At 37.0% G+C, this 12534-nt stretch overlaps 3 protein-coding genes across 3 annotated transcripts in view; 2 read left to right on the top strand and 1 right to left on the bottom strand.

Annotated features, from left to right (window-relative positions):
* LOC103396614 (protein starmaker) overlaps nucleotides 1-3792 on the top strand; it is a 6229-nt gene extending 2437 nt beyond the window's left edge. Inside the window, exons 2-7 of the mRNA XM_025053510.1 lie at nucleotides 1022-1301; nucleotides 1482-1619; nucleotides 2025-2589; nucleotides 2695-2804; nucleotides 2893-3067; nucleotides 3458-3792. Coding sequence (XP_024909278.1) covers nucleotides 1022-1301; nucleotides 1482-1619; nucleotides 2025-2589; nucleotides 2695-2804; nucleotides 2893-3067; nucleotides 3458-3551 — 1362 coding nt within the window. The 3' untranslated portion in view covers nucleotides 3552-3792. The remainder of the gene's footprint in view (nucleotides 1-1021; nucleotides 1302-1481; nucleotides 1620-2024; nucleotides 2590-2694; nucleotides 2805-2892; nucleotides 3068-3457) is intronic.
* A 2016-nt stretch (nucleotides 3793-5808) lies between these two features.
* On the top strand, nucleotides 5809-7425 carry LOC103396469 (transmembrane protein 69-like). The gene is made up of 3 exons (XM_017031038.2): nucleotides 5809-6080; nucleotides 6528-6572; nucleotides 6658-7425. The coding sequence occupies exons 2-3, from the start codon at nucleotides 6528-6530 to the stop codon at nucleotides 7408-7410; spliced, it is 798 nt and encodes a 265-aa protein (XP_016886527.1). The 5' UTR covers nucleotides 5809-6080; the 3' UTR covers nucleotides 7411-7425.
* Nucleotides 7426-7967: 542 nt separating this feature from the next.
* slc25a24 (solute carrier family 25 member 24) overlaps nucleotides 7968-12534 on the bottom strand; it is an 8851-nt gene continuing 4284 nt past the window's right edge. Inside the window, exons 5-10 of the mRNA XM_008334579.3 lie at nucleotides 11478-11636; nucleotides 10759-10911; nucleotides 10270-10377; nucleotides 9712-9879; nucleotides 9461-9611; nucleotides 7968-8932 (exon numbers count right to left, since the gene is read on the bottom strand). Of these exons, the coding sequence (XP_008332801.1) occupies nucleotides 8751-8932; nucleotides 9461-9611; nucleotides 9712-9879; nucleotides 10270-10377; nucleotides 10759-10911; nucleotides 11478-11636 (921 nt within the window). The 3' untranslated portion in view covers nucleotides 7968-8750. The remainder of the gene's footprint in view (nucleotides 8933-9460; nucleotides 9612-9711; nucleotides 9880-10269; nucleotides 10378-10758; nucleotides 10912-11477; nucleotides 11637-12534) is intronic.

The raw sequence follows: 12534 nt of genomic DNA on the forward strand, positions 1-12534 counted from the left end.
AAAGACAAGAAAGACAAAGAGGATAAAGACAAGAAAGACAAAAAGGATAAAGACAAAGAGGATAAAGACCAGAAAGACAAAGATGTTAAAGACAAAGAGGATAAAGACAAGAAAGACAAAGAAGATAAAGACAAGAAAGACAAAGAGGACAAAGACAAGCAGGACAAAGAAGACAAAGACAATAAGGACAAAGAGGACAAAGACAAGAAAGACAAAGAGGACAAAGACAAGAAAGACAAAGAGGACAAAGACAAGCAGGACAAAGAAGACAAAGACAATAAGGACAAAGAGGACAAAGACAAGAAAGACAAAGAGGACAAAGACAAGCAGGACAAAGAAGACAAAGACAATAAGGACAAAGAGGACAAAGACAAGAAAGACAAAGAGGACAAAGACAAGCAGGACAAAGAAGACAAAGACAATAAGGACAAAGAGGACAAAGACAAGAAAGACAAAGAGGACAAAGACAAGCAGGACAAAGAAGACAAAGACAATAAGGACAAAGAGGACAAAGACAAGAAAGACAAAGAGGACAAAGACAAGCAGGACAAAGAAGACAAAGACAATAAGGACAAAGAGGACAAAGACAAGAAAGACAAAGAGGACAAAGACAAGCAGGACAAAGAAGACAAAGACAATAAGGACAAAGAGGACAAAGACAAGAAAGACAAAGAGGCAGGATAAAGACAAGAAGGACAAAGATTGTAAAAACAAGAAAGACAAAGAGTGTAAAGACAAAAAAGACAAAGAGGATAAAGATAAGAAGGACAAAGAGGATAAAGACAAGAAGGACAAAGTGGATAAAGATAAGAAAGACAAAGAGGATAAAGACAAGAAAGACAAAGAGGACAAAGACAAGAAAGACAAAGAGGACAAAGACAAGAAGGACAAAGAGGATAAAGACAAAGAGGATAAAGATAAACAGGATAAAGACAAGAAGGACAAAGATTGTAAAAACAAGAAAGACAAAGGGTGTAAAGACAAGAAAGACAAAAAAGACAAAGAGGATAAAGACAAGAAGGACAAAGAGGATAAAGACAAGAAGGACAAAGTGGATAAAGATAAGAAAGACAAAGAGGATAAAGACAAGAAAGACAACGAGGATAAAGATAAGAAAGACAAAGAGGATAAAGACAAGAAGGACAAAGAAGATAAAGACAAGAAAGACAAAGAGGACAAAGACAAGAAGGACAAAGAGGATAAAGACAAGAAAGACAACGAGGATAAAGACAACAAAGACAAAGAGGATAAAGACAAAGAGGATAAAGATAAACAGGATAAAGACAAGAAGGACAAAGATTGTAAAAACAAGAAAGACAAAGGGTGTAAAGACAAGAAAGACAAAGAGGATAAAGACAAAGAGGATAAAGATAAACAGGATAAAGACAAGAAGGACAAAGATTGTAAAAACAAGAAAGACAAAGAGTGTAAAGACAAAAAAGACAAAGAGGATAAAGATAAGAAGGACAAAGAGGATAAAGACAAGAAAGACAACGAGGATAAAGATAAGAAAGACAAAGAGGATAAAGACAAGAAGGACAAAGTGGATAAAGATAAGAAAGACAAAGAGGATAAAGACAAGAAAGACAACGAGGATAAAGATAAGAAAGACAAAGAGGATAAAGACAAGAAAGACAAAGAAGATAAAGACAAAGAGGATAAAGACAAGAAAGACAAAGAGGACAAAGACAAGAAGGACAAAGAGGACAAAGACAAGAAAGACAAAGAGGATAAAGACAAAAAAGACAAAGAGGATAAAGATAAGAAGGACAAAGAGGATAAAGACAAGAAAGACAACGAGGATAAAGATAAGAAAGACAAAGAGGATAAAGACAAGAAGGACAAAGAGGATAAAGATAAGAAAGACAAAGATTGTAAAAACAAGAAAGACAAAGAGTGTAAAGACAAAAAAGACAAAGAGGATAAAGATAAGAAGGACAAAGAGTGTAAAAACAAGAAAGACAAAGAGGATAAAGACAAGAAAGACAAAGAGGATAAAGACAATAAAGACAAAGACGATAAAGATAAGAAAGACAAAGAGGATAAAGGCAAGAAAGACAAAGATGATAAAAATAAAAACGAAAAAGAGGACAAGGATGATAAAGATAAGGATGACAAGGATGATAAAGATGATAAATCAGACCAAAATTCTAAGGACCACAAATGTGATAAGCACACTAAACATGATAAATGTAAGGATCATGACAAGGAAGACAAAAATGATGAAAATAAGAAACCTGAAAAATCAGAGAAACCAGATGACTCTTGGAAGTCAGAGAAACACGAGAAGACAGAAGAAACAGATGAACCTGAACTTGAGCCAGAAGACAACTACAAACCTAAGAAAGGATGCAGGCGCCGTTACGGCAGTAAAGGATGCAATGGCAATGATTCAAAACAAGGATGCGCTGAAAAAACATGTTGGACAGAGTGGTTTGACAGTGATGATCCCTCTGGAACTGGGGACTTTGAGTTACTGGATAATCTATACAAAGAAAATATTGGAAAAATATGCAATTCCCCTCTTAACATCGAGGTCCAAACCACATCAGGAAAAAGTGTAGCAGAAACAAAGGACAAATTTGCTGTGTAAGCATTTTCTTCATATTTTCTCATAACCTGTTTCCACCTTTTTTTAATAATACTTCTTGGTGTCTATTCTGTCTAATAATCAGACCATTTTAATACCTGCAGAATGGACCCAACCATAGGATTCATCTGCAAAAACGCAGACCAAAATGAGTGCGAATGTAATGACTATCGTGTCCGTTTCCTGTGTCCTGCTGATTTCTGCAGTCGCAAAGGTAGTTGGAAGTCATTTTTCAAAATCATTATCCTTGTCTTAACCATTCCAGTATTTCACTATTTTTTTTATTGTCATCTTTATTCTAGTTTGTTGGACCAAGTGGTTTAATGGTGATACACCAAATGGAATTGGTGACTGGGAGCTACTGAACAATTTAAGGAAAGAGAATCCTGGGGAAATCTGTGAAAGCCCACTCTACATAGATGCTGTTACTTCCGACACAAACACCCCAGCCACATCTACTGGACAGACAGCCTTTATGTAAGTTTAAGATTTGGATTAATTGATCATGTATAACCTGCTTATTGTCATTAACTAAAGAATACCAAATCACCCATGGCCGCTTAAAGCCTCCCCATTTCCATTTTGATTTTAGTGGGTTTTACATTAAGTTTCAAGGTCATACGTTCAGAGATAAAAGTTAGAATTTGGCTTTTTTAATTAAAATGCTGAGGCAAAAAAATCAGAGCCATAAAAAGATTAGTTTTCATCTGACCCAAAATATGCTTTAATATGACTCAGTGTTTAATATGACTGAGTGGGCTCTAACATGGTGCTGTTGTTGATATTAATAGTGGCAGGTTGAAAAAACATTGCAGATTCATTGTACAGTAGATTCTAACCCTTGTTAAAACTTCCTTGTCTTTCCAGCTTTAGCCCAACTACAGGATTTGTCTGTCGCAACAGGGACCAGAGAGGCGCCAGGTGCCATGACTACAAAGTGCGCTTTGGATGCCTATGTTAGACGGACACCTCTTCAATGACTTCTTAGGCTAAAAAAAACCTTACACTGGTGTTATTATCTGTACTTAATTTTTGCTTGCACTTTATTTTCAAATGTATATTCACCAAGTGAAATATTTGGATTTTATTTGCCTTTTTTGCACATTAACACTGCCTGACCACAAAGTGATGCTTTTGTGATTCATGATGGTAATAACAGGTGGCAGAGGGAGCACAGCTTACACAAAACCAATCAAAAACAAAGATACAAAGAAAAGAAAGAAAAAGAAAACTCACCTGCGCCAATGATTTGATTAAATAAGCCACTTTGAACACAGGAGTAAGACGAGCCGACAAAAGTAGAGACAGAGCCGAAGGAGATTTTGTGAGATGTGTGCATGACGTCTTCTGGCCTGATCCAACAAAATGACATGATGCTGAGGCTGAATGAAAAAAAAATATGAAAATCACACTCATGCAATGGATGACATGTTTGTAAATATTGATACAATGATAAGTGTGGTCTCCCCTTTAAGTCAAAACTCAAGACTCTTGCTGTAATTGTTCTTTACCTGCTTCAAAGTAATAAATTTTCTTTCTGAAAGTAAAAACACCTACTGTGTCAATTCTGAGTCTAATCATTGAAGGCAGCTAGAAAAAAGTTCTATGGCTTGCACCACAGATTACCATTAAAATTGAGCTTTTGTTGTTCTCATGGCATCACTGTTAGTAAGTCAATAACTATTTTACTAAATTATTAAATACCAATTACTGTTTAGAACCAGACTTTACTAGTTACTAGTTTGAGTATGTACTTCAAGCCTGTCAGCTTTGTTCTGTCAATTCAACACTTGGCTATGGTATTATCACTTGCATAAAGGTTAATTATGATGCATTATGTTTGTTTTTTTAATACCAACAAAATTGCTAAACTTTGCAAAAACATCTTAATCGTCATCCGCTTTTGGATTATATTGATTGGACAACATTTCACCAATTTGCTACACCTCGGGTGAGAACTGCAACTGTCATTAATAAATAATATTATAGAGGGAGTTGATAATGGATGCTTTCAACACTTCTTATACAATGTATTGGGGTGCACGGTGTATTGATTATCATGTCGCAAGACTTTTAAGAACAGCTTATACATTGTTGATACACAACTATTTAAAGATCACTAGGACTGGGTTAATTTAGTTGGAGTATTCACTATAAATTATATTTAATATATTGCTGTTTGTTCAGTTTGTTTTTCAGCGTGTCGAATTACTTTGATTTTATTTTTCCAATTTAATTTTATTAATTCAGCACACAATCATTCAGCAGTACAGGGGATGGCGCACAACTCAACATAAACAATTTTCAAATTTTATGAAATATAATCAGCTTGTAAATTCCAGTTTTATAGGAGTCATATTCCATTTATGGAAACACCCATATATTTTGATTTTTTTGGTTGTTGTCATCAATGTCGTCAGCAGTAATAAATATGATTAATGTGCAATGATCTTCGACATTCTGTATAATGTTTTTAAAGCATTCTTTTCAGATTTCTTTATTTTAAATACCAGCATATATGTTAGCAAGCCTTTCATTTTTCATGCGCTTTGAACTTAAACTTCAACTGCAGCGAACTACTGTAGTAATGAGAGTACAACAAAACCAGTGTCTTACATTAAGTAGTTCAAAACACGTTAAGTAATTCATTTTTCTATCTTTTTACGTTAAACTGTGGCTAGCATACACAGCCGGTAGCTTCACCACCACTGTCTCCAACACTTGTTTAACAAAGTTAGCGAGGTACTTCAGTTTAGAAAATTCGAGGCGCCGGTATGAAAAAATATATACCTTACTCTTTATAGCATGGAGATTCCGCTCCTCTTTCTTTCCCCATTAACCATCATTAACTTTGCTTTCTTGTGATTTTACCACACTGTTTTCTTCAACTAACCTTCTGCCACAGGATGCCGCCATTGAGTTAAACGTAAACCGGTACGTTCTACGTCATCTCCTTAAAATGACGCACAGTGGATTGCCAGGTTTGTGTGGGTTGCCAGTTTTTAAATAATGGTTTTTAAATGGTTTTTAAAAACTGTGCATTTTTTAAATAATGGTTTTTAAAAACTGTGCATTTTTTACATTTATTTTTTACTGGTCGGTGAAAGTCAAGGTTACACGCAAAGAGATTAAATAATATGCTTTGTAAAAGTAATACCGTCACATTTGAAGCGTTGGAGAAGACCTTAGGTCAGATTGGCTTTTAATTGTTCCTATATACCGAGTTTCCGGTTTTGTTTTGTTTACTTGACTTCGACGTTATGATTTCCAAAGACAACTTATACCCTTTGGTGAAATACACGCTTTTGAAATATAATAATGTAATATAATATGTGTGTTGCTCTTGAAATAACATGGAACCAAAGTTACGGCTATGACGAGCACGGACGAGATTCGAAACGGAAGATAGTGTGTCACACACTGTGTGGGCCGTCTTGCAAAAGAGTGACCCCGAGATTTCTTCAAAAATTAGTCTGCCGCGCTGTTAAAGGTAAAATTTGCTGCTCGATAAAGAAGTGTCATATAATTTCGTAAATAAACAGCTCACATTTTTATGTTTATTTATATTAAATAATATGGGCTAAGAAACGCTAGTGTTGGGACAGCAGAAAACTGCGGTCTATTCGGCAAGTTCCTTTCATAACTTTTCATATTGTATCTATAAAAGTGTATTAAATGACCAACCCTGGAATTAAAAAAGGAATATCTCACTTAAAGTGTTTATTTTCTATTGTGGCTTGAACGTTGCGTCCCTTTTCAATAAGGCTTTGTACAGTAGTCGCATTTAGTCACTAGAGGGCGACTGCGGTGTCTAATGTTTCTGTTTAAGCTCTAATATTGCTGTTCAATGTCTGACTTCTGGTTTAATTGGTGACATAAATTAGCAAATATGTGTAAAGTCCTAATAAATTAATTACTTGCATACTTTTCATTTTAGATGTTGGGTGTGATTTCTGGAAGAAACACCTTTGCAACCAGAAAGGTAATTTATATACAGTATATATGTATATGTTGTTGTTGTTGTGTGAATTTTAAATCATTTGCAATTCTGTATATTTTTTTCATAGATTTTACCCTGGCCAGGTCCTGTACTCAGGTGCAGGAGATCTACACTGACTTCTGTCCAGACCTGTAGGACAACAACATGGTTGCAGTCAAAAGATAATTTGGAAAATAGTTTCAGGGTGCATGGTTTCACAAAGGATCTGCCACTGCTAATGTCTCAGCCCCATGTTTTCCGATGTCTAGTCGGAAACAGATATTTCCACTCTTCAGCTGCAAGGATGAAGAAGCACCCAAAGCCTGAACCTCCTCCAAGAGAGCTGGATCTACTTCGCTATGACATGAAGGAATTGCGGAACAGTCCTAAACCTGCCTTATATCTGGGCTTTGCTGGTCTCCTCCCCTTTGTGGTCCCAACTATGTTTATGGCAGGGATGGGGAATTACTTCCCAGAACTTGCATATGCACAGGTAGCCTATGGTGCATCCATTGTTTCCTTTTCTGGCGGTGCTCGCTGGGGATTTGCTCTTCCTGAGAGCAGTCCAGCCAAACCTGATTGGATGAACCTGGCCAACAGTGTGGTTTCCCCTCTTTTTGCATGGCTTGCCCTTGTGACGAATGACAGCATCTTACCTGCTGCAACCATGGTTATTATGGGACTTGGAATCGCACTTCATTATGATCTCTCTCTGCTGCCTACATATCCCAGCTGGTTCAAAGCTTTACGAGCCGTGATGACCATTGTAGGTTTTTTCTCTTTAATTGGTACACTTGTAATAAATAACATGTACCCAGAATCTAAACTTTTCTCAAAATAAATGTTAATAATTTTAGTGTTTTTGTCTTATTATTTTTAGAATAGTAGTAATATTATCAATATTCAATTTCATAGGGGATCTGGTTCTTTTTGGTCAACTTTAGCTCTCATCAAGGCTCAGTTCTGAGGGTCACAAACCTCTGCATCACTGGAAGAAGTGCAGTGCAAAAAAGGCAACAAAAAAGCACCCCTGTGTAAGGAGTCAAAGTTTCAAGTCTTAACGTGTTAATACACCACTATGTACAGAATCTGACTTCTCTGCCTTCAACACTGGCTATAAAATACCGTAGAATGCAGGGGGTTAATAATAACGATAATAATTTTTATTTAAAGTCTTTTATTTGTCCCACAATGGAGAAATGTACAATGTGAGACTTTGCAACAGGCTGCCACAGGAGGGCGCCATTAGGAAAATGTGGTTTCTCAGAGAATCAAACCCATGACTCTCTGCTCTTTGCGTGCAAGTCAGGCATGCTAACCGCTACACTATGGAACTGCTCTCTCTAAGTATTTAGGCAAAGCAAACTGCAAACAACATGTTCTGTAATGTATTTTTTTATGAAAATGTTTTATTTCTATAAACTTGATAATCTAATCCACATATACAGGAAACAAAGGTGACAAAAGGGTTGAGGAAAAGTCACATACTGTAAGGCACATCACTCCCACTGTTTACACATTCTGGAAACAGGTTGTGAGAATTTACCCAAAAATTCAAAGTCAAACTCATCACCAAAACTAACATACCGCCATCTAACTTGTCAGCAGAAGTCAAATGTAAATATTGCTGTATTGCACTTAAGGATTTTCCTGATTTCTTACCCAATGTTTGAGGTGCCTGTAGAAAATATATAACTATTTAACATAATGCCATGATTCCACTTCGATATAGAACCCGAATTTCCCGTTGAGTAAATTTAGTACGATAAGGTGCTTTGCGGTCAAAATTAATGTGACGAAACACATTAATTCATCAAAGCAAAGATAAAGTGTATGAAAAAGTGTTGAAATACTCGTTGTAGTTCTATCTAAAATTTTCTTTAGACTAAAATTTTACTTTGGCTGATTAACTTACGGCGTCCAGAGAATGAGAGTGAAGTAAAATGTGTGAAAGTGTCGTAAACATAGCCTAAACGAACTAATTCAGACAAAACAAAACAAAAATCCACCATAGATTTGTAAATGTCTGCCGTGTGCAGGTTTATGATTGGACAAAATATCTTCAGAGAGCCTCTCCGCGGCAGTCTGAGTTCAGGCACTGACGTTAAGGTAAACAAATTCCTAATGCTGTTCTCCTGACGTGTGGGACGGTAAGTGTTTCGCATCACCGTGAATGGACTCCTACTTCTGGATCCCCAGGCCTGACCGCATGTACTCATAGACTACGTAACTGATGCTAACAGCCGGTATGACCTTCATGAAGTTGGGCAGGATGCCACGATAAAGTCCGAAGAAGCCTTCCTTCTGTAGAATCTTCTTCACCATTATGTTCATGGGAAGCTGTTCAGAGCCCTCAATAGAAGCTGAGGAGCAGAGTACACGTCAGACGATGAGGAAACATTTTTTGGAAATGTTGAAAATAAAAGTAATAAAAGAGGGGATTGTTATTGATAACGAGTCAAAAAGTTCTCAGACAGATTGTTTTTTTAAGGATGTCTGATTAAAATCAAACTAAAACATGTTGAGACCTGTCTCTTTTGTATCATTATATCTCTATCTAATATCAAATATTTAATTAAAACAAAACAGAAATTAGTTAAAAGTATTGAAGCTTTTTCCTGATTTGATGTACACTGTCTCAATTTGAATTTCTTTCCAGGCAAATTCAATACTGTCTCAATTTGAATTTCTTTCCAGGACCGAAAGAACGGGATTTCAGTCCAGGAGAGAGGAATGTCAAGAACTAAAAGTATTTAAAAAAGCTTGGTGTCACTTTGTGTGAAATTAACTAAATTAATTCTCCTATTTATTTATTTTTTTTAATTTGCTTTAAAACTTTTTTTGACTTCCCTTCTTGCACATGATCTAAACACTGTTTTGAATCCTGGTACCTTGTGCCTGCATCCTGGTGCGGATCAGAGCCAGAGGATAACTGGCTAACTGGCCACATGAGCTGGATATGGTTCCACAGCCAAGCAGCACCAGAATACCTGGGTTGGCCGTGTCTTTGGCGTATCGCGACAGCCAGAAGTTCTTCAGGCTCTGAGGAAAGATGTACAGACCATGTTAAAGAGGAGCTTCAAATAAGAAACATTTAACGTCTGTGTTCCAGGTTATCTTTACTCCATGGAATCTACTCCACCTCGTATATAGCCAGATCAATTCCAGCGTAAGGAATGATGCCCAGGATGTTAGGAATGTAGCCCTTGTAGAAGGCCTTCACTCCCTCCTTTTTCAGGATTTTCTTGGCACAGTCAAACATTCCTGAGTATTGACCGGTCTTCCTCAGGGTCAGGCGGGTTTTCATCACCTACACAGAGTGAGGCAACAAACACATTGTGTTAACAATGCACATGTTCATGCATTCTCCTTAATTATACAATGTGTGCGCCCTCTTCTGGGCTATGTACAGCATTTTGTTTTTGTTACACATATTCTACATTCTTAGCAGCTCACAAATATTTTGTTGGACATACAGTAATTTAAATGAGTGACCTTTTGCCCCAAACTGTAACAAATGAAATTATGTGTGTACAATGTTTTCTGATATTTTCCATATTACAAAATTCCATCATTTGGAATAAAAACAGGTGTGAAACACTTTCTGTTTTCATTAATATACAGGGGAGGGGGGATTGGTGACTTCTCTCAATCGTGATTGTATTCTTCAGCTACCCTGTTATTACACACTACTGTTTACCTCCATGGGGTAGATGGCAGTTTGTGCAGTGGCTCCAGCCAGTGACCCAGACAAGAACCTCTCATGCGTCTTTACCTTCCCTGGTTCACTGGACAGCATCTTCTTATACTGTTGGCAGACACAGGGACACCAGACACTGTTAAATAGCTCCAACACCCGCCCCCTCCCATACCCCACAACATTATCAGTGTAACAGTAACAGTGAGAAATATAGTCAATATTATACTCAAAATTAATTTCTTATTCATTAAAAATAATGGATCACAGTGAGTAATACATAGACAGAAATGTTTTCACGACCCCTCCCTCACCCACACTCCCACAAATTGAAATACTATTGAGAACCTGATAATGTGTAATGTTATCGGTACAAACATCTGTATGAGTTGTTGCCACCTAGTGACTGGAGGCTTGTTATCATTAAAGCATTACAGCAGTGGTACACTTATGTCCAGCGTGCCATATTCCATTGAGAAGAAACTTATTTACCTGCTCGTAGGCCATAAATTTAATGGCCGTTTCGGGGGCGATCTTCAGGACGTTTATACCATTTCCTCTCCACAGAGACGATATTCCTCCTTCTTTTAACATTTGCTTGAAGCCTCCTACCAGGTTGATTTTATTGCTCTTGGATGAATGCACCTGTGAATCAAACAAGATAAAGTGAATGTGCAAAAATCATTTACACAACAAAAACAAGCACTGTCTAATCATTGTACTCGTAAAAGGCAAAAAATATTTTTTGCATTATTTACTGCACATTCACTGTTACTAATCACTATAAATACTTACTTAGTATTGTAATAGTGTTCCAATACCACTTTCAGAGGCAGATACAAGTACAGTATTTTTATTTGTGTACTACTTAACAATATGGATTAACCCTCGTGCAGTCCTTCGGGTCTAGATGACCACCGGGTCACCTAGACCAAATGTGCTTTTCTGTGTGTATTCTGGGACAAGATGAAAATCATTGCAAGGACGAAGGGTGTGTCCAACAATGCGGAGGACAACGGGAGGGTTAAAATACAGAAGACGTTAATAAGGCTGTGAGTGAAGAACAAAGAATGTCTGCCAGGGAATTTACCAGTGTTGAACTTTGTACACATGTTAAACTTTATAATTACAGAGCCCAGTATTAGTATCCAAGCAGTGACTCACCACTGTGATTTATGACACGGATTATACCAGTCAGAGTGCTGACACACCTGCATGAAGACCTTCATTCTGTCCAGAGGAGCCGTCCCCGTACGTGACACAGCTCCTGCCATGGCTCCCGCCGACAGCTGCTTCCACCACAGACCCGTCGTCTTCTCCTCTTCCGTGAACTCGTCCGGGATGGCGAGGCTGTCACCAATGTCCAGCACCTAATCACAACAAAAGCTTTTAAATCACAGGCAGTGACTGCCATTCAATGAGTAAGCGGTGAATTTGTTGCACAAATGCTGCAGCTTATTTTTACTAATGGGTGAGTGTCCATTTAACCCCTACGAACCTTCGAATCCTTTTTAAGAAAAGCATAATGAGCTGCTTGCATTTAATACCTGACATTTTTTGTTTTTTACTGACACTATATTGTGCTGTGTTTTTAGACTAAAGATAAACAATGCCAAGTGGAATTGGGATTTAAGACATTTTCCCACCATTCTTAACCAGAACATCATTTTAGTTAGAAGTCACTACACTCAAAGGGCGAGGAACCAAAAATATTGATGAGCTTCTGGTTCACTTATATATAACCATAATACTTCTTTACAATGGATTTTCAAATAAGGGCAGTTATTCACACAGTAATATACGCAGTATTCTGACTGAACAGATACTACTTTATATACTGTGTTGAGATAAGATGATAGGGAGGTTGAACATTTTTTGGTTTTATAAAAACTATTCCTAATAATGTGTCTTTGTCTATGTGAAAGTGACCAGTAGAACAGTTAACTGCTGTTCCACTTTTTGACAGCAGATGGCAACAAAAACAAAAACAAAAACTCAGAGCCATTGAAAAAGATGTGTTTTTCTTCAATTCCTTCAATCAGCCTTGTGTTCATCTAAACAGGCCCAGGTTTCATACTGTACTTATTGTAGAATAAATTGTGAGTAAATCAAAACTAGAAAATACCATTTATTTCATTATATATACTTTTTGTGGCATTTTTCTTGGAACTCTTTCTAATATGAAATATCTGGCATGAGTCAAATGAATTTTTGAAACACTGACTTACAGTAATTACTACAATCTGAGCAAGTATCCCAAGCGTCCTG

Source organism: Cynoglossus semilaevis, chromosome 2, assembly GCF_000523025.1.
Source record: "Cynoglossus semilaevis isolate Cse_v1.0 chromosome 2, Cse_v1.0, whole genome shotgun sequence".
Lineage (NCBI taxonomy): Eukaryota > Metazoa > Chordata > Actinopteri > Pleuronectiformes > Cynoglossidae > Cynoglossus > Cynoglossus semilaevis.